General features: G+C 41.4%; 4 protein-coding genes across 7 annotated transcripts in view; 3 read left to right on the top strand and 1 right to left on the bottom strand.

Annotated features, from left to right (window-relative positions):
• LOC135710276 (serine/arginine repetitive matrix protein 1-like) overlaps positions 1 to 8,220 on the bottom strand; it is a 28,433-nt gene extending 20,213 nt beyond the window's left edge. The window contains exon 1 of the mRNA XM_065232800.1: positions 7,726 to 8,220. The gene's annotated coding sequence lies outside the window, so the exon portion shown is untranslated. The remainder of the gene's footprint in view (positions 1 to 7,725) is intronic.
• LOC135710263 (uncharacterized protein K02A2.6-like) lies at positions 2,431 to 2,775 on the top strand. Its single transcript, XM_065232781.1, has one exon. The coding sequence runs from the start codon at positions 2,431 to 2,433 to the stop codon at positions 2,773 to 2,775; it is 345 nt and encodes a 114-aa protein (XP_065088853.1).
• LOC135710262 (uncharacterized protein K02A2.6-like) lies at positions 3,778 to 4,737 on the top strand. Its single transcript, XM_065232780.1, has 3 exons — positions 3,778 to 3,999; positions 4,041 to 4,287; positions 4,331 to 4,737. The coding sequence occupies exons 1-3, from the start codon at positions 3,778 to 3,780 to the stop codon at positions 4,735 to 4,737; spliced, it is 876 nt and encodes a 291-aa protein (XP_065088852.1).
• Positions 8,221 to 21,943: 13,723 nt separating the features above from the next.
• Positions 21,944 to 26,917, top strand: part of Orp8 (Oxysterol-binding protein-related protein 8) — a 182,867-nt gene continuing 177,893 nt past the window's right edge. For 2 of the 4 annotated variants that reach the window (XM_065232795.1, XM_065232794.1), the window contains exon 1: positions 21,944 to 22,683. The gene's annotated coding sequence lies outside the window, so the exon portion shown is untranslated. The remainder of the gene's footprint in view (positions 22,684 to 26,917) is intronic. The other 2 variants (XM_065232796.1, XM_065232797.1) reach the window with 2 other exon arrangements.

Genomic DNA, 26,917 nt, shown 5'->3' with positions numbered 1-26,917 from the left:
ATTCAGTGGCGTCACCCTAACCTCAATCTACCTGTTCAACAACTCTCAAAACGTAAACAAACAAAACAATATTGGTTCTAATGGATACAAATCAGTGAAACTAGAAGACCCTATGCATTTTGAAACTGATTTGAATGTAAACATGACCCTAAATAACGTTTTCAAAGTTGTTGAACAGGTAAAAAGTGAGGTTACGCGACGCCACTGCAATCATTACTTTCTCACGCAAGAAACAACCGATTATTTTCAACTACAAACTACTAGGCACGACTATCGAACGGGTGCATTGCGTGAAAGACTTAGGCGTGTTTCTGGACTCAAAGCTGACATACTCACACCATATATCGTATGTCGTCGACAAAGCGTCCAGAACTCTTGGCTTTGTCTTCAGGATTACTAAACTTCACAGACATTTACTGCCGTTCTACGCATAACTGTCCCATGTTCTATGCAATCCTTATGCATCGTGGGACTCTTATGCGTATAACGGCAGTTTACTGCTTGAAATCGCTTTATTGCTCTCTCGTACGATCTACGTTGGAATACTGCTTTGCAGTCTGAAGCAAATTGAATCTAACAGGCGAAAGTTCGTGCCAACATTCATCAACGGCGTGGACACCAAGCTACAACTTGACACAGCGAGCGACATCACGGTAATCTCGAAGCAAACCTGGAACTATCTGGGCAAACCTGCAACCAAGAAACCAACCATTGAAGCAATGAACGCGTCAGGCAAGCCGCTCCATTTGATGGGTGAGTTCGAGTGCGAATCAACGGCAAAACTGCACAAGGAATAATCTGAACCTGCTAGGCATCGACTGGATCGAACTCTTCGCGCTGTGGTCATTTCCTATCGATTCGGTTTCCAACCAAGTGAAGACAAGCTTTTCCTCAAACCTAATTTCTGTCCCAAGCGGCCAGTTCCTTTCAACACAATTCCATTGGTCGATGCTGAAATTACACGATTGGAATCATTGGGTATCATCGAGCCTATCGATTTCTCTGAGTGGACTGCTCCAATCGTGGCTGTACGTAAACCAAACGGTCGGGTTCGTATCGGTGCGGACTATTCAACAGGACTCAACGCGGCGTTAGAAGCTAATCACTACCCGCTTCCCACTTCGGAGGAAATTTTCGCCCAGCTCAATGGCAATTCCGTATTTTTCGTATATTCGACCTCTCCGATACATACTTGCAGCTCGAGGTGGATGACGATTCAAAAAAGCTGCTATACGCATCGGGGTTTATACCGGTTCAATCGCCTCGACTGGTTGATGGAATGATGGAATGGAATATCTGGCGTCCGCTCTTTCATCGACCGGACCTGGAGTCACATGCAGCATCACTCAACAAGCTTTTCCTACGTCTCAAGGAATATGGATTCCACGTCAAGCAAATCCGCTTCTTGGGACACATCGTGGACCGACAAGGTATCCGTCCAGACCCCGATAAAATCAAAACCATCACTGCAATGCCACCTCCATCCAACATTTCTGAGCTGCGATCGTTTCTGGGCGCGGTCAACTTCTACGGAAGATTCGTGCGCAACCTACAAGAATTGTGCTATCCCATGGACAAGCTTCTCAAGAAAGAAACGAAATGGAAATGGACGTCCGAGTGTCAGCAAGTTTTCGAAAAGTTTAAGACAGTTCTTCAATCAAACTTGCTGTTGACACACTACGACCCCAAGCTGCCGATCATCGTGGCAGCAGACGCATCAAGCACTGGCATCGGTGAAGTAATTTTTCACCAGTTTCCCGATGGCATCATGAAGATTGTGCAACACGCTTCGAGGACACTTGCACCCGCAGAACGTAATTATGGACAATCTGAAAAGGAAGGACTTGCGTTAGTCTACGCATTGACGAAGTTCCATAGGTATTTGCTCGCATGACATTTCACATTGTTGACCGACCACAAGCCATTGCTGTCTATTTTCGGTTCGAAAAAGGGCATTCCACTGCACACTGCGAACAGATTGCGACGCTGGGCACTCACGATGGTCAATTACGACTTCGAAATTCAACATGTGTCCACCAACGACTTCGGATGTGCATATTTGTTATCCCGGCCCATCGACCGAACCAATCCACCAGAGGAAGAATTTGTGATTGCAGCACTCACCTTGGAAGAAGATTTGGTAGGCATCCTGGCAGACACAACGGAAAAAGTACCAGTTTCTTTCGCAGCACTGCGAAAAGCTACAGCAACAAATAGCACTCTTCAAACCGTTGCAAAGCATATCCATGCTGGTTGGCCCAACAAAACTCTCTTCGATGCTGAAATTCAACCCTACAACAGACGAAAATCGCTCAGTGTAATCGACGGCTGCGTGATGTTCGGCGATAGAGTCGTCGTTCCCAACATGTTTCGACGAAAGATTAGGTTCGTATGAAGGCAATTGCCAGAAGCTTTGTATACTGCCCCGGTATGGATAACGAGATCGAGGAATTGTGTTCCACAGCTGGTAAAGCTCCGACGAAAACGACACTAGAATCGTGGCCCATTCCAAGTAAACCCTGGTACCTGATTCGCATCGACTACGCAGGACCTGTAGATGGTGGCTTCTTTCTGGTGGTGGTCGACCCGCACTCCAAGTGGCCTGAGGTGCACGTAACCAAATCGACAACAGCGAAAGCCACCATCAAACTATTGAACCAGTCATTCACTACGTTTGGTGTACCCGAGATAATCGTATCCGACAATGGCACTCAATTTTCAGGACACGAATTCCAAGTATTCTGCACCAATCTCGGTATTCGGCACATTGGCTGAAAGATTTGTGGACGCCTTCGGAAAATTCGTTCGGATGGAGTAGAAACGCTTGAGGAAGCGCTGCAAACATTCATGCAAGTATATCGCTCAACTCCAACCAGCGATCTAGGCGGAAAATCCCCTGCTGAAACGATGTTCGGTAGGTCGATATGCACCGTCTCATCGCTGCTGTAGTCTAGCAAGCACACCACCACATCCAGAGACAGACAAAAGCAGAACGACGCTTTCAACAGGAAACACGGTGTGTTTAAGAAGAGTTTCCAGCATGGCGATTTAGTGTATGGCAAGGTTCGTTAAGCAAATTCAGCGACGGTCATCGAGAAGGTGGGAAACGTTAGCTACAACGAGATAGGCATAGGTTGATCCAATCGCATGCTAACCAGCTGAAGAGTCGAGTTCAAGAAACCAGTCGTCCATCAGAACATTCGACGCCACTTTCGGTTTTCTTCGACGAGTTTGGATTGACCGTTCCAGCAGCAACCATTCCTCCAGAAGAACCTGCAACCTGCACCGCATTTAGAGGAACAATTTTTGGACGACTCAGAAATTCTGGAGTTAACGGATTCAGATTTCTCCAATCCAGCATTAGGCGCCGAATCTGAAGGTATTGACGATCTAGAACCAACAGCTACAATTGAGGAGGCAGCCCATCCGGGAACTCCGCTCTTGGAAAGAGGACGGCGTATGATTCAACTTCCGGCCCGTTTCAAACTCTACTGGATGACAAAACCTTAGGGGGAAATGTTGGATCATAGCAATCACTGAAACACTATTGTTCCATCCAAGTAATCACGATGTTCCATTCAAGTAATCGCAGCAACCTACAGCTGCGACCGAGATGGAAAAAAATAGTGATTCGAAGTGTAGATGTCAACCTGAATAAACGTATAGTTAGAAACACTCAAACTTTCTTTATTCTTTGAGAAGAACACTTCAGTTGGCGACGAGGATTTTTCTGGACGCTCACAAGTTCAAGAAATTCCAGAATCGAACCGAGGAAGGATGGCGGCGACAAACGAAGAACTCCAAGCAGCGATTTTGCAGCTTCTTCAGCGGTTGGCCGTTCCACAAGCAACGAACCCAGAGCAGGTTTTGGAATCCCTGTCGACGAACATCAGCGAGTTCTGCTTCGATCCGGAGAACGGCACCACATTCGAAAAATGGTTTGCCCGTTACTCGGATTTGTTTGAAAGCGACGCACGAAGTCTGGACGACGCAGCAAAAGTTAGGCTTCTGCTCCGGAAGTTGGACACGTCCTCTCACAGTCGCTACGTCAACTACATCCTTCCAAAACTACCAAAGGACGTCACTTTGGCGTTACCGTCAAGACACTCACAAAGATCTTCGGCAGACATACCTACGTATTCCACAAACGCTACCAGTGCATGCAGCTACTCAAGTCCGAGGCCGACGACATAATCACCTATGGCGGAAAAGTCAACAGGGCATGTGAAGGGTTCGAGCTCCAGAATTTGAAGATTGATCACTTCAAGTGCTTGATTTTCGTCTGTGGTCTGTGTGGACATTCGAGGAAGGCTTCTATCCCGGATTGAAGGTGAAACGGCTGATGCTCCGGTGACAATTCAAACTCTGATCGACGAGTTCCAGCGGCTCGTCAACATCAAGTCGGACACTACGATGATCGAACATCCATCAAGTTCGAAGAATTCGGTCCATAGCATTTCGGAGAGGAAACCCGGAAACCAGCATCGTCCACTGAAAACGGAAAGCAAGTCCACTCCTCGTACTCCATGCTGGCAGTGTGGTCAGATGCACTACGTCCGTGACTGTCCATTTTCTGATCATCTCTGCAAGGTATGTAACCGCAGCGGTCATAAAGAAGGCTACTGTAGCTGCATCAAGAAGTCTTCAAGCGACTCTTCAACTCAACCTCGAGAGAAGAAGCAGTTCCAGAAGAAGGCCGGTCCAGATTTCAAGCCAAGGGAATTTGACAAGTATTGACAAGTATTGAGGCATGATACGTTAGACTTGAATAAAGTTAGTCTTGGGATCTATTTAAAACTAAATGGAAATTTGCTAACATCTCTAGTATTTATCAAGCTATCTTTCTATTCCGGAACTACTTTTCGGACACATCAGATACCCCTACCTGCTAGTGGTGTTAGTAAGCGTATGCGAGCTACCAGTTACGCCTAATCGACGATCAATTGCATTGTTTACAAAAGCTGATACGTCCCTTCGAAAAAGTAATCGAGAAATTACTTGAAAGGACTACTCAGATTTCACTTCAAATTTTCTCAACAATTCTACCTTTGGAATTCTCCTCTGAATTCCCTTGAAATTATGCCTAGAGTTCCTTGGAAATTCTCATACAGCCTCTCAACACATCTCACAATCTTTTAGAACCTTTTTTTTTGAAAACGATTGATTGGGTAGTTATTAAACGGCTTCATCCAGTTAATCAATCCAAATCATTGGTTCCCCCTGTAGACATCTGTTTTGCGTAAGAGGACCTTTTTAACCTCCGAAAAAACGATCTTCCAGAAGATTAAACAAGTGAATAAGTCCCGACAACAAACTATCAACTTTGCAGCTTGATCCTGTTGACGACAAACGTGGTCGAGTGTGGCTATAGTGCTGATGGTTCGCCACCACGGATGGATTGGTTCAACAATGTGAGTTCCTGTCCCCCTCTAGTCTGAACAGCCTATCATATTAAGAATTGTTTTTGATAAGGGACCACTGCAAGCAGAAAGCATACTAATCACTAAACACCTAATAATTACTGCCACAAGAAACACAAGCTAACCAACAGAACACGTTCCTCCTGACCGCAAGTGGGATCAAGGACACGAGTCTTGACAACGCGAAACAGTAGTGGATAGCCACGTTCCTCTCAGGGAATTAGAAACATCATGTAAAAACCGGTTCCCGTCGGTCGGTACTTGCGTTGAAACAGGTATCTTCCTGTCACTTCTGCGTCTCCATCGCCGGGATGCAATTAGAGACGCGATATTTCCCCCCTCCCCTGCGACAGTTGTGTGGTTTCAATCAAAACAACATCGACCAAGTACCCCCAAATGTGGTTTAAGTTTCTTCAAACCAGTGCCCGGGCAAGACCTTTCGCTGAGAGACAAAACAAACTTTCTCGAATGCAACATCACGTGATGGTATTTTCCGCGGTCGCGGAAGAGTGGAATAAACAACTGAACTTCTTGAGCATCATTTTGACTGTGCATGCAAGCGCAGATCTCCCACTGTCCCCCTCCAATTGTATGAATCTCATATACATAAGAAACGACTGCGGGAGAAAACTTTCTTCTTTGTGAAGCTTTTCTCTATTTGGTTCCGGCCAAGCGCAGCAACGTTTTTTTTTATCGACTCCATAATATTGTGCTGATGCAGCAGCAGCAACTAGCAAGACGGCACAGACAGGTTGTTGATTGTTTACATTCACCAATGGCATTCGGACGCGGAGTTGGCCATAATAGAAACGTGCTTTTAGCTGTTTCTGTTGTGATGCCTTGCTTCTTTTACTGTTGACCACGATGGGGCCTAGCCTTTTCGGGGTCTTCATAGGCATGGTAATCAAGTTAGAGTAGTGAAATAATGATAACGTTTATCAGGGTCTGGGTAGCGATAACTACTGAACTCATTGACTGATTGTCGTTGGTGTTTGAAGAGACACACCTACCGAGTAGTCCCAGAACGACTTCACTAATGCTCGAACATAAATATAGATTTTAGTCTCGCCCATCATTAGTGGAAAAAGTGTGCTCAAATTCTCCGAGCTTTCTCGATGGTGGCAGGTTTTAAGCCGATCATAGATACACATATAGGTAGCGAGCGAGAGCGCGGGGTGATTGACCTTTTCCGCGCACGGTTAACGCGTTCGTTTGTCCATTTCCGACGGCGGGTTTGTGAAATCACGATTTACGTCACCAAGCCGCTTGGTCTAGAATTCAGTCTGTGTTACAATGACCCCATTCTAGAGGAACAATTCAGTCCGACCATCCGAAAGGGTGCCACTACTTCCATTTGCAGGCCATTCTTACCGGGAAGGAACACACCCAGCATTGATTGCCCTGTCGATCGATCGCGATTATGCCATCGCCATTGTCTACCGAAATCGGTGAAGCACATCCAGTTTGGGCTGCCGTGGTACGCAACTATAGCGTCGCGTCTGAAAACATTAATGTTCACGATATCCGGTCCTTGAGTTTTGCGAACCTGGCCTTCAAAAAGATGGAGGCGGTATTTTATGACACACCAAACAGTGCTGCTTTCGCAGGCCACTTTTATGAGACTACCTGCGATGTCCGTTCAGCCCCATTTTCTCGTATTTATATTTACGTGTGTCGCTTTCTCTAACAACATGCCATTCATTCAACGACCCCTCGTCGACTTCCTTTTGGCTAGCTGCTTGCCTGACATGATGATGATTATCAGGTTGCCGTGGATACAGACGGAAAACTGTTATGATCCTTCCTTTTCTAACAAACATAAACCCCGCTGGCGCACCTCCGCATTTTTCACAATTAAATTTTGATCATGCTTCCGTAAAAATCTGAAAATCTGCAGGTTTCCTAAAAAAAAAAATCCTATGCCCCATGATTGCAACATAAAAATCTTAATTTTCTCATATTTCCATCATGCTCGCAACAACGACGTAGCTCAGGCCGCCATCTTTGTGTCTCGCTCGACGACCAAAGCAGCAGGGCAGATTGTGCAGTGTGCTGCCATCCTTTTTCTACACTCGGCTCCCGGCTGTTTCCACTCGAAAAAAAAAAAACTACAAACCAGCCCTTCGCCCCGCACATCGCTCATTAATGAGCAAAATCAGCGAAAACAAATTCTTCCCGTAGAGTAAAATGTGCGCCTAAACTAAAAATAAAATCCGCGCTTTTTCATTTTACTGCCAAACCGTTTCTTCTTCTTTTTTTCATTCAGCGCCTCATCTCGTTTCAACATCAGAACAAGTTCCTTTACCTTCTTTCTTCGTGTGTCGTTCGTCCTCCGGTTTCGCTGCTGCCTGCTCCAAATCCTTCGATTCTCCTTCGTTATCCAACCTTCACGGTACAGTTTGCAACACTAGGTAGGTATTCCTCTAATGATTCTAAAAAAATGCTTTTTGCAATGTTATCCTCTGGAACAAAACTCCACACACAAAGGATTATTTTCACCAACTTTTTTCCGACTTCTTTCCACTAGAAAATATGCTGCGCCGCATCTACCAGCTCTCACACACAGCAGCACAAACCGTTGCCCTTCTTCTGAGATGGGATTCTTCTATGCATGCGATGATCTCGCGAAAATGTGGCTACTTTTGCTTTATCACACAGCACGTACGCAAAATCCGGATTAGAAGAATACACTTCGCAAAAATTAAGATTACTATTCTATGGACAGCCAGTGCCAAACCGAAATTCTAAATCCGCGGAAAATTTGCCTCTTTTTTACCCGTGCACAGGACAACTCAACGAAACGACGCTCACAACACAACTGAAATCGAAGAATGAAATTTTTCCGGTGCCTTTCCGCCGCTCCCGTTGCACGAATGAGAGCGGGTGAGAGAGTAGCGCTCTCTTCTCTCTGCTGTTCCGTCTAAATAACCGTTTGAAAGAGGAACTCACGAGCTATAAATCCAAAGGGCGTATGAAGGACCAACCGGTTTATCGGTAACGGTAATCACTTTTGCTCGCACTTTTGTTGTTTTTTTTACCGATTCAGAGACGAACACCAAAATGGGAGTGTATTATACACTGATAAATTAAACTATTCCTATTTTGCTGGGAATTTATTCAATTTGACCTTAAACTCAGTTTAATCCGAGGTTTAATCAACAATCAATACGAAACTAACGATTTTAAATTGGCTCACTACTTGACTAGCCTATTGGTCCCAAGCAAACGATTAACGTACGCCATTCTAGTCGAAATTCTAGTACTACGCACTGTACGTTTTGATTCGCTATGAAAGTTTGACAGATAAAATGAGGGATTATTGGTTTTTCCTATGTTTTGAAACTATTGTTCTGCCCGACAACAACTCAGCAGCACGAGACTCCTTGAACTATGTCTCAGAGTCGACGCACTACTCGGCAAACTGGAGGGGCTACGCGGATGAAAAGGCACTCAAGCTTTCAATTAAACTGACACACAACGCGGATCAATTTAAACACTGTATTTTCTCCAATTACCGATAGTGTGGATTGTGTGGTGTTGTTCGATTTTCTTGGCACATACCCTTGATGACGATGGCGACAACGACGACTGCAGACCAGCGAGCGCTCGCTGTGGTTCCGGAATGATCCTTAAAGGCCGATCTTCTCGGCAAGATGGCGGTACCACCGCTCGGTGAAATTCCGGTACAATTCCGACAATGGCGGACGAAGCGAGGCTGACCGAACGTCGGCTGTCGTGCAATGGTGGGTTGGTTTTACCGGGGCTGGTATAGCGGTTTGTGGAGATGGTTCACAGGTTGCACAGGTGCTTCCTTCTGACGAAGCCGGTCGACGACGGCAAGGCCACCCTGTGTCGAACCGGGAAGGGAAATTCTCCTTGGCGTTTAGGGCCTTCAGCCCGAGAACGATGTCCTTTACGATAAGGTCAAGGTAACTAAATGTCACCTAGACCGTAGCGTGCAATGGCGGTCTTTGACTCGCCAACCAGAAAACCATTTAATTGGTTGAAAAGAAAGGTCCTGAATCAGCTGAATTGGTGATTTACACTTCACCTTGATTCACTACTCGCAGTGTATTCTGTTAAAAGTTATTCCACAGACACTTCTGGTCTACACGCTCGCCTGAGATAAAGTGAACGATGGCCGTTCTCTAAGCATCGCAGAACCCTTCAGCTCATCACCCGTGACTCCGTGTCTCCATTTTGCCGCGGCCATGCGCGCCTTATTCAGCAGTCGGCCGTTAAGCATGGCCGTATCGTCTGCCCAGTGGGTTTCACCGCAAGTGTTGCACAAATTTATTTGAATGCTCGATCACATGGTGCATATTTAAAATATTGTATTGGACCTTTGTAACAGAACGGTTACAGTTTCGAGGGGTGAATCGATTAGCTTGGGACCGGAGAGAGTACCAGAGCTGAGCCAAAAAGTTGAGCACGTTATTTTGGGACCTTCTACTCTTAGAGTTACCTCTATCAAAGATAAATACTAAGATGAAACTGTCGGAAGAAAAACTTTTAATTTTAGTGTCCTCTTTCACGGTCCCTTTCATCCAATGAATACCCCCAGTATGCAAGGTAATTTTGTGGTTTTGCTGCCCCCTCGGTACAGATGAAATTTTGCGCGCTTTTTTATCAAAACAATCACACCAAAATCAGAGATGTCCCATTTGTTTGATTATTCGATTAACAACTAATCGATTATTTTTTGTTCGCTGTGATGTCATTTTTCCACCAATGAGAGTGCAGCACATGTTTGAAACGATCTGTGATGATCCTCTGGAGAAGTTAATGCTTATATCGGCATGATATAACCGATTACAAATATTTTACTTTTCGGTTCGTTAATCGATTATTCGATCATTCGAATGAAAATCGGCCATCACTAGATGAATGTGAAACGTCATTTCAAATATAAGGACCGTACATAAATAATGATACAATTTGAAAGGGACCGGGACTAATCACAAATTACGTCCCCACGGTAACTGCAATAAACACGAGTGTTCACCGGTTGCCTCTATGGTTTAATCATATCGAATGATTAAAAATTAATACTCTCTTTCTAAAAAATAAGCATCTGATATTAATCCCAGTTTAATCAGGGTTGATTAGATTGAAGATTATCTTTATTGAATAAATTTTAATCATTTTTGATTTCTATTTTAATAATTTTTGATTGAGTTTTAATCTTTTTTGATTATATATGAGTATTGAAAAAGAAATAAATTAAATACTGGAATGATTATTTCAAATTTAATCATGCATGACTAGTGCCGAAGTATTCATGGCTCGGAATCAATAAGGTGAAGCGGGAATCTGCATACTTTTTAAGCTTTTTTTATTTAATTTATCTTTTAGTGTAGATACTATAGATCAGTGCACGGTCCCTAACCTCACTTTTTGCTTCCTATCATTTTGTCTGTGAGTAAAAGAGATGGGAACGAATGGGAGCCAAAACAAACCACCCAAAGCTGTCAAAATTTACGGGAGAGGGAAGAGTGCGGCAAATCTTCGTGTACTGATCTATAGATTCCATATATGGATATACACGGATAGAAATCTCCTTATACCTTTTGGCAAATTTCTATTGCTGATTATTCATAAAATGTATAAGTCAACTAGTAAGCAGACGCCTTGCAAAAAGTTAATGAAGATCATGTGTCAAATGAAATGTATAAGCGCTCACACATACCTTTTATGCCTTCTTATAGGACCTATGCGGTTCGTCTTATGGAATGTATGAGGCTGATGTTTTGGCAAAAATGTATAAGTGAAACACATGAATAAAATAATTGATTTTCGTTTCGTGTAGTTAAGCGGAGGCAAAGTATACTGTATAATGTATAATTGTCAATACCGATGTATTGATGTCAAAATAGAATGTATTGACAATACGATTATTGTCAATAAAAGCTATCGTGTGGGTCCACTTTAAAGGGAGAGAATGCAAACTTAGGCTCTGAACCATTTGGCGAATTTTTTAACTTTTGGTTAAAATTTCACATATGGAAAGTTATGGCTTAACCCTGCTATCCGAGCATGGTTATTTCTGATCGACAAGAAGTTAAATTTTGACGACCATGGCTCGAAAACCGGTCGATCGACAACACGGGGATTTTCGAACATAAGAAATAAGTTTCGAAATGTCACTTTTAACCACGAGTTAAATTTAAAGCCTAGTATACAGATCGAAGCGAAACGAAATTTGAAGCACGCGAAAACTAATGAAATTTCGCTAGCGAAAAAGGTTGTGAAAAAGTTTTTGTGGAACATTTTCCAGTTTCCTTTTTTCGCAGTTTACAGTTCATGTGAAACGAAATCGATCAGTTTACACCGAGGTTTACACCTCCGGTGAAGTGAAAATCTGACAGATATGCTCTTTCTCGAAACGTCAACTTTTCGCTTAGCTGCTGTTCTTTTCGCGAGCGCTGCATGCGTGAAAAAAGTAAACGTAAGCGAAAAAGATGCGATCCACAAAATTCGGTTTCACTGGATCGTATCTGTTTACAGTTCAAAGCGAAGCGAAATATTTGCCAATTGCGTTTTTCACGCAGGTAAAAAATGTAGTATTTTGTATGAGATTTTCGGTTCGCTTCGATCTCTATACAGGCCTTAACTCGGTAAATAGTTCACAGCCTTAGCATAAAAATGTCGATGTTGTTCATTTGTCAAATTGTCACATGTATTTTTCGCTTCCTTGTTTTATTTATGGTAAATATTATTGTTTTCAAATAAAAATAAAAATTGTTTCAGGAATGTTTTTTAATTATTTTATTTTTTATGAAAATTATTTTAAAAAAATACGTACAATTTCGACGTTCATTAGGATGAACTCGTGCTGCTTATAGCTGATCATATCTAGACTAACATTTGAAAGGGGCGGAAGAGCCTAAATGTAAACAACCCATATTTTGCCACATATAGAGAGAACAGTTCACAAACTACTCGATAAACACGAAAAAGTAGAAGAAAGCATCATTTCAAATCATCAAAAACGTTTCCTTTTACACTGGAGTCGCTTTTTACGCGGTTGTTTTTTACACGGTTTTTTTTTTACGCGGTTTTTTTTACGCGGATTTCGGAATTTACGCGGTTTTTTTTTACGCGGATTCCGGAATTTACGCGGTTTTTTTTTACGCGGATTTTGGTTTTTTTTTTACGTGGATTTCAGAATTTACGCGGTATATCGCTTTTTACGCGGTTTTTTCTTACACGGTCTTTTTTTACTTGGTTTTTTTTTACGCGGATTTCGGAATTTACGCGGTTTTTTTTACGCGGATTCCGGAATTTACGCGGTTTTTTTTTACGTGGGACGTATAACCCGCGTAAAAAGCGACTCCAGTGTATATGGCGTATTTCCAATTTTCAACTCTATGATGCATCGGGTTGTTACGCCTTGCACCAAAACTACGAATTATATTGTTTTAATATGCCAAACGTACTGATTCTGTGGTATATCCAGTATTTTACGATCACTTATGGTCGCCACAATCTGGCTGAGTTTCTGGTAGGGAACATAAGATTTGAAGTTTGGCTTGTGTTGTTTGACGTGTAAACGCAACCCAAACGTCAAATCATATGTTCCCTACCAAAAACCCAGCCAGATTGTGGCGGCCATAAACACTCGTAAAATGCTGGATAGTTACGCCCGATTCATTTGAAATGCATCCGATTGATATTTCCCGTGTAAATAACGAACAAAAAGAAGGCCAAAGACGGGTGTAATTCCACTCTCACAAAATTTGCGAACAAAGAACCAAGGCGGAACAACAAACAAAAATTCCCGAGGGTGTATTTCCACGGCGCATCACCAGTGTTGGCAGTTCAAAGGGTGGAAGATCCTGGGCGTAACAACATGTTATCGGGGCGTATGATGTTTTCTTCTTAATTTCACGACAAAGAAAACTTTTTTTGAGGTTTAAGTGATGCATGATGATTAACTATTAATCAACACTATTAACTATGTCAAGCTTATAAAATCATCCAGAAAATGGAAAGTCGTGAAATAGGATTAATTTTTAGGTCATCAAAATTCGGAAGCAGTTTTCTCGATATAATCATTTTGAAATTAAGCCCTTTTCAAATGTTAGTCTAGACATGTGCAGTACACGCTATTTCAAAACTACCCAAATTTGGGTAGAATCCACCCAGATCCGTCAAAACTGAACCTACCCAAAAATGGGTAATCTGTATTAGGAGTGACATGTTGACACATGAACAACATTGACATGAATCCAATCGACGTTGTTCATTTGTCAACTTGTCACTCACAACACAGTTTACCCATTTTTGGGTAGGTTCAGTTTTGACGGATCTGGTTGGATTCTACCCAAATTTGGGTAGTTTTGAAATAGCGTGTAGAAATCCGCCAGAACGAAGTTCTGCTTCTGCACCAAAACGGAGCTCCGAATAGAATCCAGATGTTCTTTTTCCGAACGAGTTGTGACGTGACGGATTTCTTCCCGGACGGGTCGGTCAAGCGGTTTATCGGTTTATCTCTCCTTGCACACGAGCCAAGCTTTCCAACACGTGTATTTTTTAATTGCATTTATAACACCAAACGCACGACAGCGACGCGAAATAATATCAACAACTAAGAACTAAATGAATACGAACTGAAAAACGACTACGAGTGCCATCACGTTTGATTTTGTCAGTCTAACATTTAGTAAACACTGGTCAAAATTATACTAATTCCATACTCCGTTATTCGGACTTAGTATAATTTTGACAAAAAATTTAATCGAACCAATGTATGAATTTTGAAAAACCATAAAACACATAAAATTCAATCTATATTCGTTTTGTAATATTTTTGAGTGTACTCACGCAAGGTGCACAGCAAAAAAAAATGTAATATCGATCAACGTAATTCAAGCTGATGTATGAAATAATGATGTAATAGTCCTCTCCAGCCGGTTTCGTATTGGTGCGATTTGCGTGTGTTAGTGAGATGAAATTTTTTGTTAGCTGTGAGAATTTTTTTTGTTTGCTGTAAGAACTGTCATTCTAAAGTAAAAATAAACACCAAAACGAAAACAAACCCTACGCTTTCACGGTAACAGTCAAGTACCCTTTTGTGAGTAAAGGTTAACCTAGTTTTGATAAAGGTGGTTTTACTCATTAATGAGTAAATTATTTTAACAACAATGAGTTTCTGCTAACAGTAGCTAACAGTTACTACTTAATTGGCATAATGAATTACTCATTAATTAGTGGTGCCGCTTTTATTGACAATGGGTTCACTTTTACTCATAAATGGATGTTTGATTCTTACCGTGCACATGCCAGTATACGCTAGTGTGTGTAAAATTATGTTATTAGTGTAGTGTTCGTGAGATCCTGCTTGGAGAACTCAATAGCAAGAAGGAGATACAATATTACATCAATGGATGTAATTTTGTTCGCAAAATCGATGTACATCGTACCGAGGGGGACGACTCTATCTACGATGCAAAAAAGATTGTGTTTTGCTGTGGCTAGCTGCGCGCACGCTGAGTAGATAGAAAGAAGATTGATGGCGATTCTGAAGATTTCCCGCAAAAAGATGATGAGCGATGCAAGTAGATGCGACAAATGAAAAAAGATTTTTCGAAGATTGATTCGCTAGTATGAGATTTTTTGAGCATCTAAACTTGAGATTTAGATGTGTCGCCCCCCTCGCATCGTACAACGTTATATTACACAAACGATGGATCGACCTGGTTCCAGCAGTTTATATGTAATATTCAACAACTTTTTTTTCTGTGTACACTCAAAGGATTTTCAAATCTAAATATATTAAAAGTTACGCTAAATCGCAACTCTCCTGACCGACGCATAGCTTGATATAAAGAGAGCGAATGCACACTTAGTATAAACATGGGTTATGCGTGACATAGCATAAAGCAGAAATATACCTGAAATGCATACGTACGGTTTATTCAAAATGCGGTTATGGCCTCTTTTTAGTGAGTGGTCTTATTTTTTTTTTCATTTAAAATAAAAGCAAGTCATAAATAATGTTTGTTCGTAACAAAACAGTTTCTTTAGAGCAAACAAATAAACTAATCAATTATCAGCTCCCGGCACAGATTGAAGAATCTACGAAAATTCCCCCACGGCCTGGGCTGAACGTAGCTTGAGATCCTCGTTGATATCAATACCAAGGGAAGCTGTAAAGGATCTGGTACACGGTGAACTTCAATATGTTCTCGCCTTCTACCGTGGAGTTAAGCGAGCGTGCGTTTTAGTAGAACCAACAATCAATACGAAACTAACGATTTTAAATTGGCTCACCACTTTAGTAGCCTATTGGTCCCAAGCTCGGTCCCAAGCAAACGATTAACGTACCCTATTCTAGTTGAAATTCTATTACTACACTATGTTTGTTTTGATTCGCTATGAAAGTTTGACAGATAACATCAGGGGTGTGTGGATTCATGCAGAACATGCAGGGGTGAGTGAAATAGCTTGGGACTGCTTGGGACCGTTGTTCTGGTACTGAGTGAGCCAAAAATAATAATGATTTTCTTCGGGACCCAGTGGTCTTAGAGTTACCTCTATGGTAGAACTGCGGGGTGCATTAATCGTGGATGCCTTGCACGCTATTTCAAAACTACCCAAATTTGGGTAGAATCCACCCAGATCGGTCAAAACTGAACCTACCCAAAAATGGGTAAACTGTGTTGGGACTGACAAGTTGACAAATGAACAATGTCGATCGGATTCATGTCGATGTTGTTCATTTGTCAACTTGTCACTTCCAACACAGTTTACCCATTTTTGGGTAGGTTCAGTTTTGACCGATCTGGGTGGATTCCACCCAAATTTGGGTAGTTTTGAAATAGCGTGTGGACCTACGAAATCAAAAAATCATCGCAATTACCTAATCACAACAGACACTAATTCATAAAACTTACCGTCAGAGATAAACTCCTGCTGATGCTCAATAGAAATCTTGTTTGTCCTGTACATTCTGGAACGAATAGCACAACTTCCACGTGTCGCGCTTCGAATAGAGCCGTCAGTTGACAAAACTTCTCCAGATCCCACCATATGGATCTGATTCACTTCGTTGCCGGTTACGTTGCTGCTGCTAGTTGACTTGTGATTAGTGCTGTGCCGATATCAATAAGTCCGATATTATCGATAAATATCGGGTATAAATTATCGATACGATAAACGATATTTTAAAATCCAATATCAACGATAATCGAAATTCGATATCGGTCAGATGTGAATAATCATCGACATGGTTCATGGACATAGGTCCAGATGAAGGATCTAGTAACGAAGAATTTGTTCGTGACGAGCCATTGAGAAAGATCTCTACCGCAAATTTGGTATGAAGTTATCACGAGAGAATGGTTCAACGCAATAATAACCGAAGTAAACGGCTCACTTCGTACGGAAACTGATATGTAGGTACACGAGGAGTGGTATCGAACTAATGACATGTGCTATTTTACGGTACTTATCTTACTTAGGACTAGTAAGAAGAGTACATTTCCATATTTGTTCCTGGTGGCTCTGAAACTTCTGTCAAATATTAAAACCTCGGTCCGGTTGGGAGCGTTTGTTTTCGAAAACACGGCGAATTTTGAGAGTTGTTGTAGGCTCGAAGAGTGGACAGAATATTTGTGTTTGTGTAATGTCGATGTTTTAGATATTCCAAATGCATTATGAATTTTTAAGAGAACGAAATATTTTTAATGTATTTTCCATTTAATATTAGATATCGGATCCGATACGATATCGAAATGATATCGATATTTTCAGAGACCGATATCGATATTATCGATAAATACGACCTCGTCACAGCACTACTTGTGATTTTTTTTTTCTCTGATTTCGGACAAGTTTGGCACTTGATATATACACTGAATAAATTCTCCGTCTTTATTCGGACTTAGCATAGTTTTGAAAACAAATTTTAATCGGAATAATGTATACATATTCATTAATCGTAGAATGCTTAAAATTTAATCTTGTTTCGTTTTGTAATAATTTTTAGTGTAGATTCAATGTGTTTTTATGTTACTTCATACGCGAAGTTTGCGATTTTCAGAGTTGGTTGGAAATGCTATCTAACATGAAGCTTTAGTGTGATAATTTATTAGCTAGAGAATGGTCTTAGAAGAAGGCAGGTAGATAGTTCCGTTAGAGTACGGCAAAAGTGTGCGTTTGACTTGCACTGTCGCATTAATGGCCCTTCGCTCATTTTCAACTTCTATTAAATTTTCATACTGCCCATAATTTGACAAATGCGTTCTTTTGAAGATGGTGTACGTAAATATTAACTATAGGTCCCTTGGATTAACGCGAGGATTAACGTTTCGGGAATTAACCACTTGATTCGAGCACTTAAAATGACGTTTAGTACCACTCGAACTTTGAAATAAAACATTATTTTGAGATTTTTTCTTCTAGAACCTCGAGAAAAGTAGCCGAAATTTGTGCGTTTCATAAAAAAATAGAAATTAGTTGGTCCAGTTTTGTGAAATCGCTGGTACACGGATACGAATTTTGTTCATTTAAAACAAAAATATAAATGTTTATTGTCTAAACATATGAATTATTCAATGTAAATTGAAAGCATGTTTAAAACTAAAATATTTATGCTTGAATTAAATTAAAAAGCATGTTTATTTCAACAATATAGGATTTGGGTAAACTGTTTTTAGCGTGTCATGCCTTTTTATTTCCTTCTTGTTACATTCAGAAAAAAGTTGTCCCAGCTTTGCTCTACCTCAACAGAAAACGATTATCCATTCCGAATCCATTCCGGATCCTCCTCCGGCACCGAACATAGAAAGAAACCGGTATGAGGACCAGTGGCAGAAACCGAGGCAGAAAAGGCAAAACGACGCCAATAACACAAATTTGCACCAGTTCCACTGAACTCGAACCCCCGGACACCCACCCCGACGGGTCCTAGCATCCCGGACCAGGACCCCAATACCCACAGGTCACCCTTAATCGCACCCGAAAAAAGAGCATTAATTAAGATGCCCTGCCCGAAGATCTTTGTTTTTTCATTTCTTTGCAAACCGTTTTATTTTGCTTTACCCTGCACTCAACTACTAAAATAATTCCAAAATATGTATGTTTATTTTAAACATGAGAAGCATATTTAAAATAAACATATTTATTATTGTTCACATAGCTGTCAAACCAAACAAAAATAAATATGTTTATTTTCAACACGAATATTTTTGAAATAAACGTAACATTATTTTTATTTTAAACTTTGATTTCACATGACTTCAAACATAAAATACGTTTGAAATCAACCTAATTTATGTTTGTGGTCAGAACAAACTGAATTTACGTTTAAATTTACCTCAAATATTTTTGTTACGACGATAGTTTTTTCTGCGTGTAGAAAGTCACGCCAAAACTGCTTGACAAAGAGGTCAATTCTCGCGTCACTTTTCAAATAGACCAATGTAACAAATGTAAACAAATCGAGTTAAGCGATACAAACTATTGCTCTTCTATCATTGTATGTGATACAAAAACATCCATCCAAATTTACTTTTATTTATTTAAGAAAATCATTGATCAAAAATTGTCCAATGTACAGTTTGAAATGATGGGTATATGATTGTTACTTCGGTCATTCGGACTGCCTAACATGATTGGTGCTCATTTTCCAAAGGCGGGGCCAATCTAAAGTTAGGTACTATTCTTTGAAATCTGTGAAAGGGAATCTAATATCATGTAGACAAAACGTCCAATGTAACACTCATTGATTATGTCATTGAGAAAAATCGTCCAATGTAACATGTCCGATGTACAACTCGACTTGTCAAAACGTCCTATGTGGTTTTTTCTATGTTGTAGCATGAAATTCAAAGTAAAATTGTGATTTTACCGTTTCTTCTGAATTTTCAACGGTTTTATACACTGACTACATTAAAAATAGTATTGCAAAATGTATTGTTTTTAAACAGTTTAAATAATAATCTGTCGAACTTCAACTTCGATTTTCTCAAAATGGTGGATATGTTACATTGGTCTATTTGAAAAGTGACGCGAGAATTCAGATACACGGTAACCAGCATAAACACATTAATGTGTAAAATTTCACGCATTTCGTGAAAAAAGGGGCCTACTCATAAAATGTGTAAACTGCGTTTACACATTTATGTGTAAACCCAGCAAACGTCAAAAGAAGTGTATTTTTTAAACATTTTTCAAGAATGGTTTTTACAGCAAAATGTGTAAAAAGTAATCATTTTTAGATCTTAAATATAATGGGTGGCATTGTTTTTTATCAACTTCAGAATATTCTTATTTGTGTCAATGGTAAAATAAAGATTGCTCGATTATTGTATATATTTTATGAAAAAAAGAAATGCCATCAACAAAAATAAGTAGCGGCACCGGAGGTGTAGTGGTAAGCGTGATTTCTTCATGATTTCCTCTCAATCCCAGTCGACGCTGCCGGGATGTTCTGAGGCACAACATCTCTGATCGCGCCGAGGATCACGCCTTCCTTCGGAAGGGAAGTGAAGCCATTGGTCTCCGGTTCATGAGTTGATAGGTCGATAGGTTGGGTCCAGGTATGGGAGCATCCTCCCTGGCGTCGGTAGCATTGGTACTCAGTATATGAAGTATATAAACTAAACTAAAATTAAAAGCTATGAAAAAAGTATAAATCACCTACCCTCTAGCATGTCCATCGTTGCGCACTGTCCAGTTTGGACCGTAGTTACTCCATTTTCCTGCTGTTCGTTCACTGAAAATTAAGCAAATGGCGTGCGTCAACAAAGCAGGATGCAGAAAAGTTTGAAGTTTTTTTTACCCATTAATGAGTTTAAAAATACACATTTTTTGAGTGGTACTACATTCTCAAAATGTGTATTTTTTTACACATTTTAGGATCTCCAAATTTACACATTTTTTGACAGCTGCATTCAAATATAAAAAATGTGTATTTTTTTACTCATTTATGTGTTTACGCTGGTTACCGTGTAGAAAAGTTCGAGTTCATGACCGTTTACTGTACTTTTTAGATCACTTCGATCACGGAATACCTTCTCTTCCGACTACAACTCCAAAACTGACAGATCTGATATGTGCACGCTCGTTCGAGATTCTCAAAAATGAATTCGTGTTACTCATTTTCATCTATTTTCCGAGCTATTTTCATGACTTCAATTTAATATCACACAATCGATGGAATGACCTTTTTGCAGCAATTTGGATGTAATATTCAACAACTTTTTATGCAGTGTAGATGGACAAGCAGATTGCACTGACCGGAAAAACCGATCAACTATATCAGCGAAGAACCAGAGCGTGACACAATAGGCCTTTTTAATAGAAACTAAACGATCGATTCAACCTCTGGTGGTGAATAGGAGAACGTCAAAAAGAGGGTTGTGAGCATACATTTTTGCCTTGAGACATAGGAAGTGGAACATTTTTTTCATTTAACATTTCATGATAAATTGATTCATCTGAGATTCTGCAAAACTTAATCTACAGTTAAAAAATTTAATTCTGTAACGTTTTTGAAAATATCCTGCTGGTGTTCAGGAATATTTTTGTTGAGAAAAATGGAAAATTAGAAAAGTGCTTTAGTGGTTATGATCTTCCGGATTTCTTGTGTGTGAATAGTTAAGGTGCAAATCAGTTCAGATTTGTGGAAAATCGTACAATAAGACCATTAGATTTTGAATGAAAAATGCTGTTATTTGCGTTGGGGAAAATACTTATTCTGATGTAAACAAACGGTTGGTTGACGTTTCTTCTCGAACTCGCGTGGCGCACTCTACGTTGGTGGTGCATTAAAAAGGCGTATTAGAGCAAATCGAAAGCAAATGAAGGTTGGTTGCTTGGAGTGATGATGGAAATTACCGATTTAACTTGTACCGGGATTTTTCAAGCGGTTCTCTAGGCAGTTCTTCCGAAACTGCATAGTATCCTCCTGTTGTATTATCTCTTAAATATTATAACCAATAAAATTGCTTGCTTTCTGCTTCTACCTGTTAGTTGCAACTAAAACTGAACTGTTCCAAAAATGCAAAAAGTGTGATAAAAGTGCTTTGTTGTCTTCAGAGCACTTATTTCTTGCTTCATAAGGAGTAAGTACACCAAAGACAACAAATCGATTTGATATAAACGTACACTTTTATCACACTTTTTAATATGTGAAAACGTGCTTATTTGTCCACTGTGGTGAGAAATGCGCAATATTATTATTATAATAAGACAAAGAAAAATTTAGAAAGCATAAATTTGTACCACTCTCTGAAATTCATACTCATTTCACTAAATGTGTGAATTTATAGAAATGAGTTGAAACAACTGTAAAATAAATATCTGCTCATGGCTGAGCATGTTTTTTTTCGAGCTACTCAATTAAGAGTGATTTTCACTCATTTTCGAGGGACCTCGAGCGAGCGTGTGCCACATGTAGTTAGATCACTTTCACACTCTGACGTTTTAGCCCAGCCAGTTTTGGGGATTGAGGGGGGTCGCGAAAGATTGCGTGTTTTGCTGGTTGACAGTAGGCGTCCCCATCGCAGTGATTGTAATCGCTCGGCGCTCGTTCACCGTCAGCTCGGTTTTCGCTTCAATCGTCGAGTTCGAACGTCTGCAGCAGCAGTTCCTCTTTCTATCTATTGGTGTGCGGTGTTGGATTGCGTGTTCTGTGTCAACTTTTGACCGTGTTGTGGATATTCTCAATTAGTTTTGGCTGCCTTCGTCATCGCCGGGGAGTGTAGAAGTCCGAGCCCCATCCATATGGAAACGGAAGCAGCAGCAGCAGCAGGACAATAATTTGCTAGTAGATTCGGCGTAGCGTGAAAAGACCGAACGAAAAAAAAAAAAAATCCATTTTCATCGTCATTGCTTTGCGTTCCTCCCCGTCCCGTTCGATTGTCATTCGGTGGAGCTCACTGCTAGTGTGCGCGAGTTTTATTCCTTTTTGCAGTGAGTCAAGAGTGTTGTAGGGCAAAAAAAAAACGCGACTTTGCAATCGTGCTTCGGGAAGAAAAGTTTGCTTAGTCAAGATTTGTGTGGGAAAAAGATCGAGAATCAGGTGAAAAATTATTGGAAGGAAGAATTATAAATCCAGCTTTTGTGTTGCTCGAGTTTAAAGAGTGAGTGCGGGCGAAGCAAAAGGCAATAATCACAACAACAACAACAATCAGCCATTCCCCCCTTTTCGCGTTTGTCATCACCGTCAACGTTCGGCCAATCAATCAGACGAGTGCAGAATGAATTTTGGGCATAGTAGCAGCAGCAGCAGTCGTTAAACCGTTCACTGAAGGTAAGTGTTAATGGGATTTTAATTGTACTCTAAATTTCATTTACTACGGAAGATGTCTCGGAGGTCACAGACCGTCACCTCAGGAAAGAGTAGTTCCTGAGGGGAGGGAGCAAAAGGCGGGACTGTCATCGGATGATGGGGGGCCAATCTCGACGAGGCCAAAGAGTGGTGTGAGTAAAAGTCAACATACACTCAATCAGATCATGCAGATTGAAGAGTATGTACATAGGTATTTGCGCGAACTGGTCAAACCAGCAGTATAGCCTTCACAAGCAAATACTGCGTGGTGAGGTGACTCTGATGGAATGAAGATTGTGCTTTTATGACGGGTTTTGGACTGTTATTTCTCAGGTGCCATTTAATGCCTTAATGCGGAACGGCTGATGAAGTCATAGAGAAAAGCGTGAATAAAATGTTCTGATTTTTGGTTTTCGATGAGAATTAGTAATCATAATCGCTGCTGATGTAGTGGTAAGCGTGACTGCTTTCTCACATCAGAGCTGGGTTCAATCTCTGCCGAGGTCGTTGGGATTTTTATGAGGCGAAACAATCTGGTCACTTCTTTCTATGGTAAGGAAAGTAAAGCCGTTGGGCCAGACTAAAATGAATTTCTAAATTCAATCTACAGTCAACTCTCTATTTCTCGATGTTATAATTTATCTAGATATTACTCCCTATCTCGATGATTTGCGCAATCCGTTCAGAATCCCATACATCAAGTTCTCTAAACCTCGATATTTCGATCGTTCTCTACGTCGATGGTCTCTAGAAAATATTCGGGAACAAATTACTCCCCATGGGATGTAGGTTTTAATATTAGCTACTATCAATAACTCAAATCTGTAAGGCCTGTACTCGAAAAAAATGCACCAGACAAAAGACCAAAAATTTATTTTAAGTCGGATTTTCTTGAAACTTTCAGGGAATGAACTAATACATATGGATTATGTTTCGGCATAATTACTTTATTCAATTTCCTTTCCATCGCTGAAAGCCCGCACCTTTCCCTTAAGACCCCTCATTACATTTTGTGCAATGGTGGAGTCGACCTTTTCGGTTACTTTCATCAATTCTTTCTTCAACTCCAGCTCGTTCTTAAACACCTTGGACGATTTTCGAACTTTGGTCTTCATTATGGCCCAAAATCTTTCCACCAGACGAATCTCTGGTGAATTTGGGGGGGTTGGCGGTTTTTGGTACAAAAAACAACGTTATTGTCTCTGTACCAATCCAACGTCGATCGCGCCTCCGTGGGACCGCAGGAAGGGCAACAGACGCTTCTGGAAGCACTCGGTGCGGTAAATTTCGCTGTTGATGGTACCCATTGTGATGTACGGTTTACTCAGTTTACCGCATTGGCATATGGCCTGCCAGAGCAAGTATTTTTTGGCGAATTTGTCCAATTTCTTCTTCCTTATATCTTCCGGAACATCAAACCGTGATTTGGCAACGTAGAACTCCAGCCCCGGTATCTGCTTTGCGTCTGCCTTGATGTAGGTTTCGTCATCCATAACCACACCCAGCGGTTTCGTTAACCACTCTCGATACAGCTTCCTTGCGAGGGATTTGGCCGCCGTATTTTGTTGATCACGCCGGTTCGGTGCCTTCCGGACCTTGAATACACGAAGCCCAGCTCGTTTCATGGTTTGCTGAACGAACCAGGCGGAACACTTGGCCTTCAGAGCCGCGTCGGGATCGAAAGGTTCGGATTACGCTTGAAATAATCCAACACCTTCCGGGCCTTCACAGGGTTAGCTGTCTTCGATTTTCTTCCACTTCCAGCCCGCCGCTTGGCCGTCTGGGACTCCTTAAACGATTTTACCACCCGAGACACAGTTGTATGGGTGATTCCCAGTTGTCTTCCGATCCATCTCATGGTCGCAGTCGGATTTTCCATGACGGCGCGCAAAATTCTCCGGCGATTTTCTTCTTGTTTCGATGACATGTCAATAACCACTGAACCGATTGTTATGAAATTTTGCACATGTAAACAATTCACTCCAAACTAGTTATACCTAGATTTTCATCAATTTTTACCCACGGATAAATATGTTACACACGGATAAAAATAGTGCATTTTTTTCGAGTACAAGCCTTATCACATATGCATGACGATCTAGAGCGGGATGATCTTGTTGTTATTTTTCATTGAATAATTACTGTATTTCTAGTAGTAATAAAGCTCCTGTTGTCGTCCGGTACCCTCAGATGCAGACTGGTGAAATCGGTGGAAAGAATATTCATCTCTCGGCCGGATATATCGTCATCTAGACCAATCCTATCATCGTGCGACGTAGGACAAATATCGTCGAGCATCTCGTCGGGATGCATAAACAAATCATCCATGTGGACATGCTCATAGTCATCTTCACCATCGACATTATCCACCATCGGAAGGCTGTGCGGCGACGTGCACAGTCTCGTCTGGCTGGAGCAGATATTCGCATCTACGTAGCACTTATACGGATTGGTTTCGTACGGTTCGCAGGGGACGATTTTGGTAAAATTGAACTGTGACGAATAAATTTGCTGCGTGATCCATTCTGTCTCCTGTACATCCTGGATGGTGATTGGAGTTTCTGGGTTCTTGTCCAACAGCGGAAGCAACACGTACTCCAATTCTAGATAGGGCTGGAATTAGGGCGAAACAGCTTTTGTAAACATTGACTTCTCTCGATGATTTCTCGAAAGTCATTGCTCGCCCTGGCAAATCGACATCCCCATCGATTAGGGAAAGACTTCCCCTACTCGATGGATATATTGCTTTATGTAGGCGGGCCTTGAATTCCTAGAAATTATCGAGAGAAGTCATTGTTTACAAAGGCTGTTACGCCCTAATTCCAGCTCTAGAATTATTCGCAGGATTGCAGGATTTCCTTAACGTCCACGAATGGGATCTCGAAGAACATCAATACGTAGTGTCACACTGAGAGCCCACATTTCCAGTCCAGACCGGAGTAGTGGTTGCCTCCCAACACTTCCGGACTGCAGTACTCGGTCGTGCCGTAGAAGGTAGAAAAAAGTAGCCCTTCATGTACGAACGTCGCCGATCCTAAGTCAATCAGCTTGATATGGAAATTGTGATCGATGATAACGTTCTCGTCTTTGATATCCGGGTGCAGGAAAGCAACCGCATAAGCAATCTATCGAAAGATCCAACTGATGTGAAGCAATCCGAAACATGAAGCTGGAATTAAAAGTAGTAGGCTTTGTGATTAATCAATTAGCTATATAAGTTCCTGTGAGATTATACTCTTTCTCTTTTGCCAATAAACCACTGCCTAGACAACACCTTTCAATAGGTTATGGGCCCAGGCGCGCGGTTACCATAGCAACGTGGTTTGTTTGGCGTAGTACGGAACGCAAAAAAAAAATCACGAGCAAAGTGAAATTTCGGGTCGATCGATCGAAGTAAAAGTGTCGGTTACGGTTTTACGGTTCGGAAGACTGGAAGCGGAATGGACGAAGAAATAACGCAACGGGTGTACCTGTTCGACGGAACGAACTTCTCAAATTGGAGCTACAGGATGGAAGCGTACCTGGAAGAATTGGGGTTGGAGCACTGCATCCGGAAGAGCTTGGAAGAAGAAGATTTTTTCGTCGATGCGGCGGTGGACACCGCCGAAGTGAAGGCGCAGAAACACCAATCGCGGGAACGGCGAAAGCAGCAGGACGCGAAGTGCAAGTCCATATTGATCCACAAGATCGCGGATTCGCACCTTGACTTCATAAAAGGAAAAACCACTCCGAAGGAAATTTGGTCCACGCTGGAACGGCTGTTCGAGAAGAAAGGCGTCGCTGGCATATTCTACCTGCTCAAGCAAATGTCAGTGATGCGATATGACGAAAATCGCCCGTTGGAGGAACACATTGTTGCCTTCGAGAAGAATGTTCGAGATTTGGAATCTGCTGGAGTGAAGTTCGACGAAAAGGTGACCGTTTTCAACTTGCTTCAGTCAATGCCGAAATCCTACGGGCAGTTGATTACGGTGCTGGAGACTTTGCCAGTGGAACAATGCTCGTTGGAATTCGTCAAGACGAGGTTGCTGAGCGAAGGTGTGAAACGACAGCTTGGCGAAGTGCAATCTGAATCTGGCACGGCGTTTGCTGGAAAAGGTGGGAAGTTCGTTTTCACGTGCCACGCATGTGGTAAACCCGGACATAAGCGAGCAGATTGTCCAAGTAACAGCCGGAAGCAGGAGCACGGTGCGGGAAAGACGTCGGGGAAGCAGAA

The sequence above is a fragment of the Ochlerotatus camptorhynchus genome, unplaced genomic scaffold (genome assembly GCF_037179485.1).
Source record: "Ochlerotatus camptorhynchus isolate MF236.1 unplaced genomic scaffold, CSIRO-AGI_Acam_v1.1 ptg000374l, whole genome shotgun sequence".
NCBI lineage: Eukaryota > Metazoa > Arthropoda > Insecta > Diptera > Culicidae > Ochlerotatus > Ochlerotatus camptorhynchus.
Note: the sequence above shows the minus strand (reverse complement) of the source record. Positions and strands in the feature narration are given on the sequence as shown.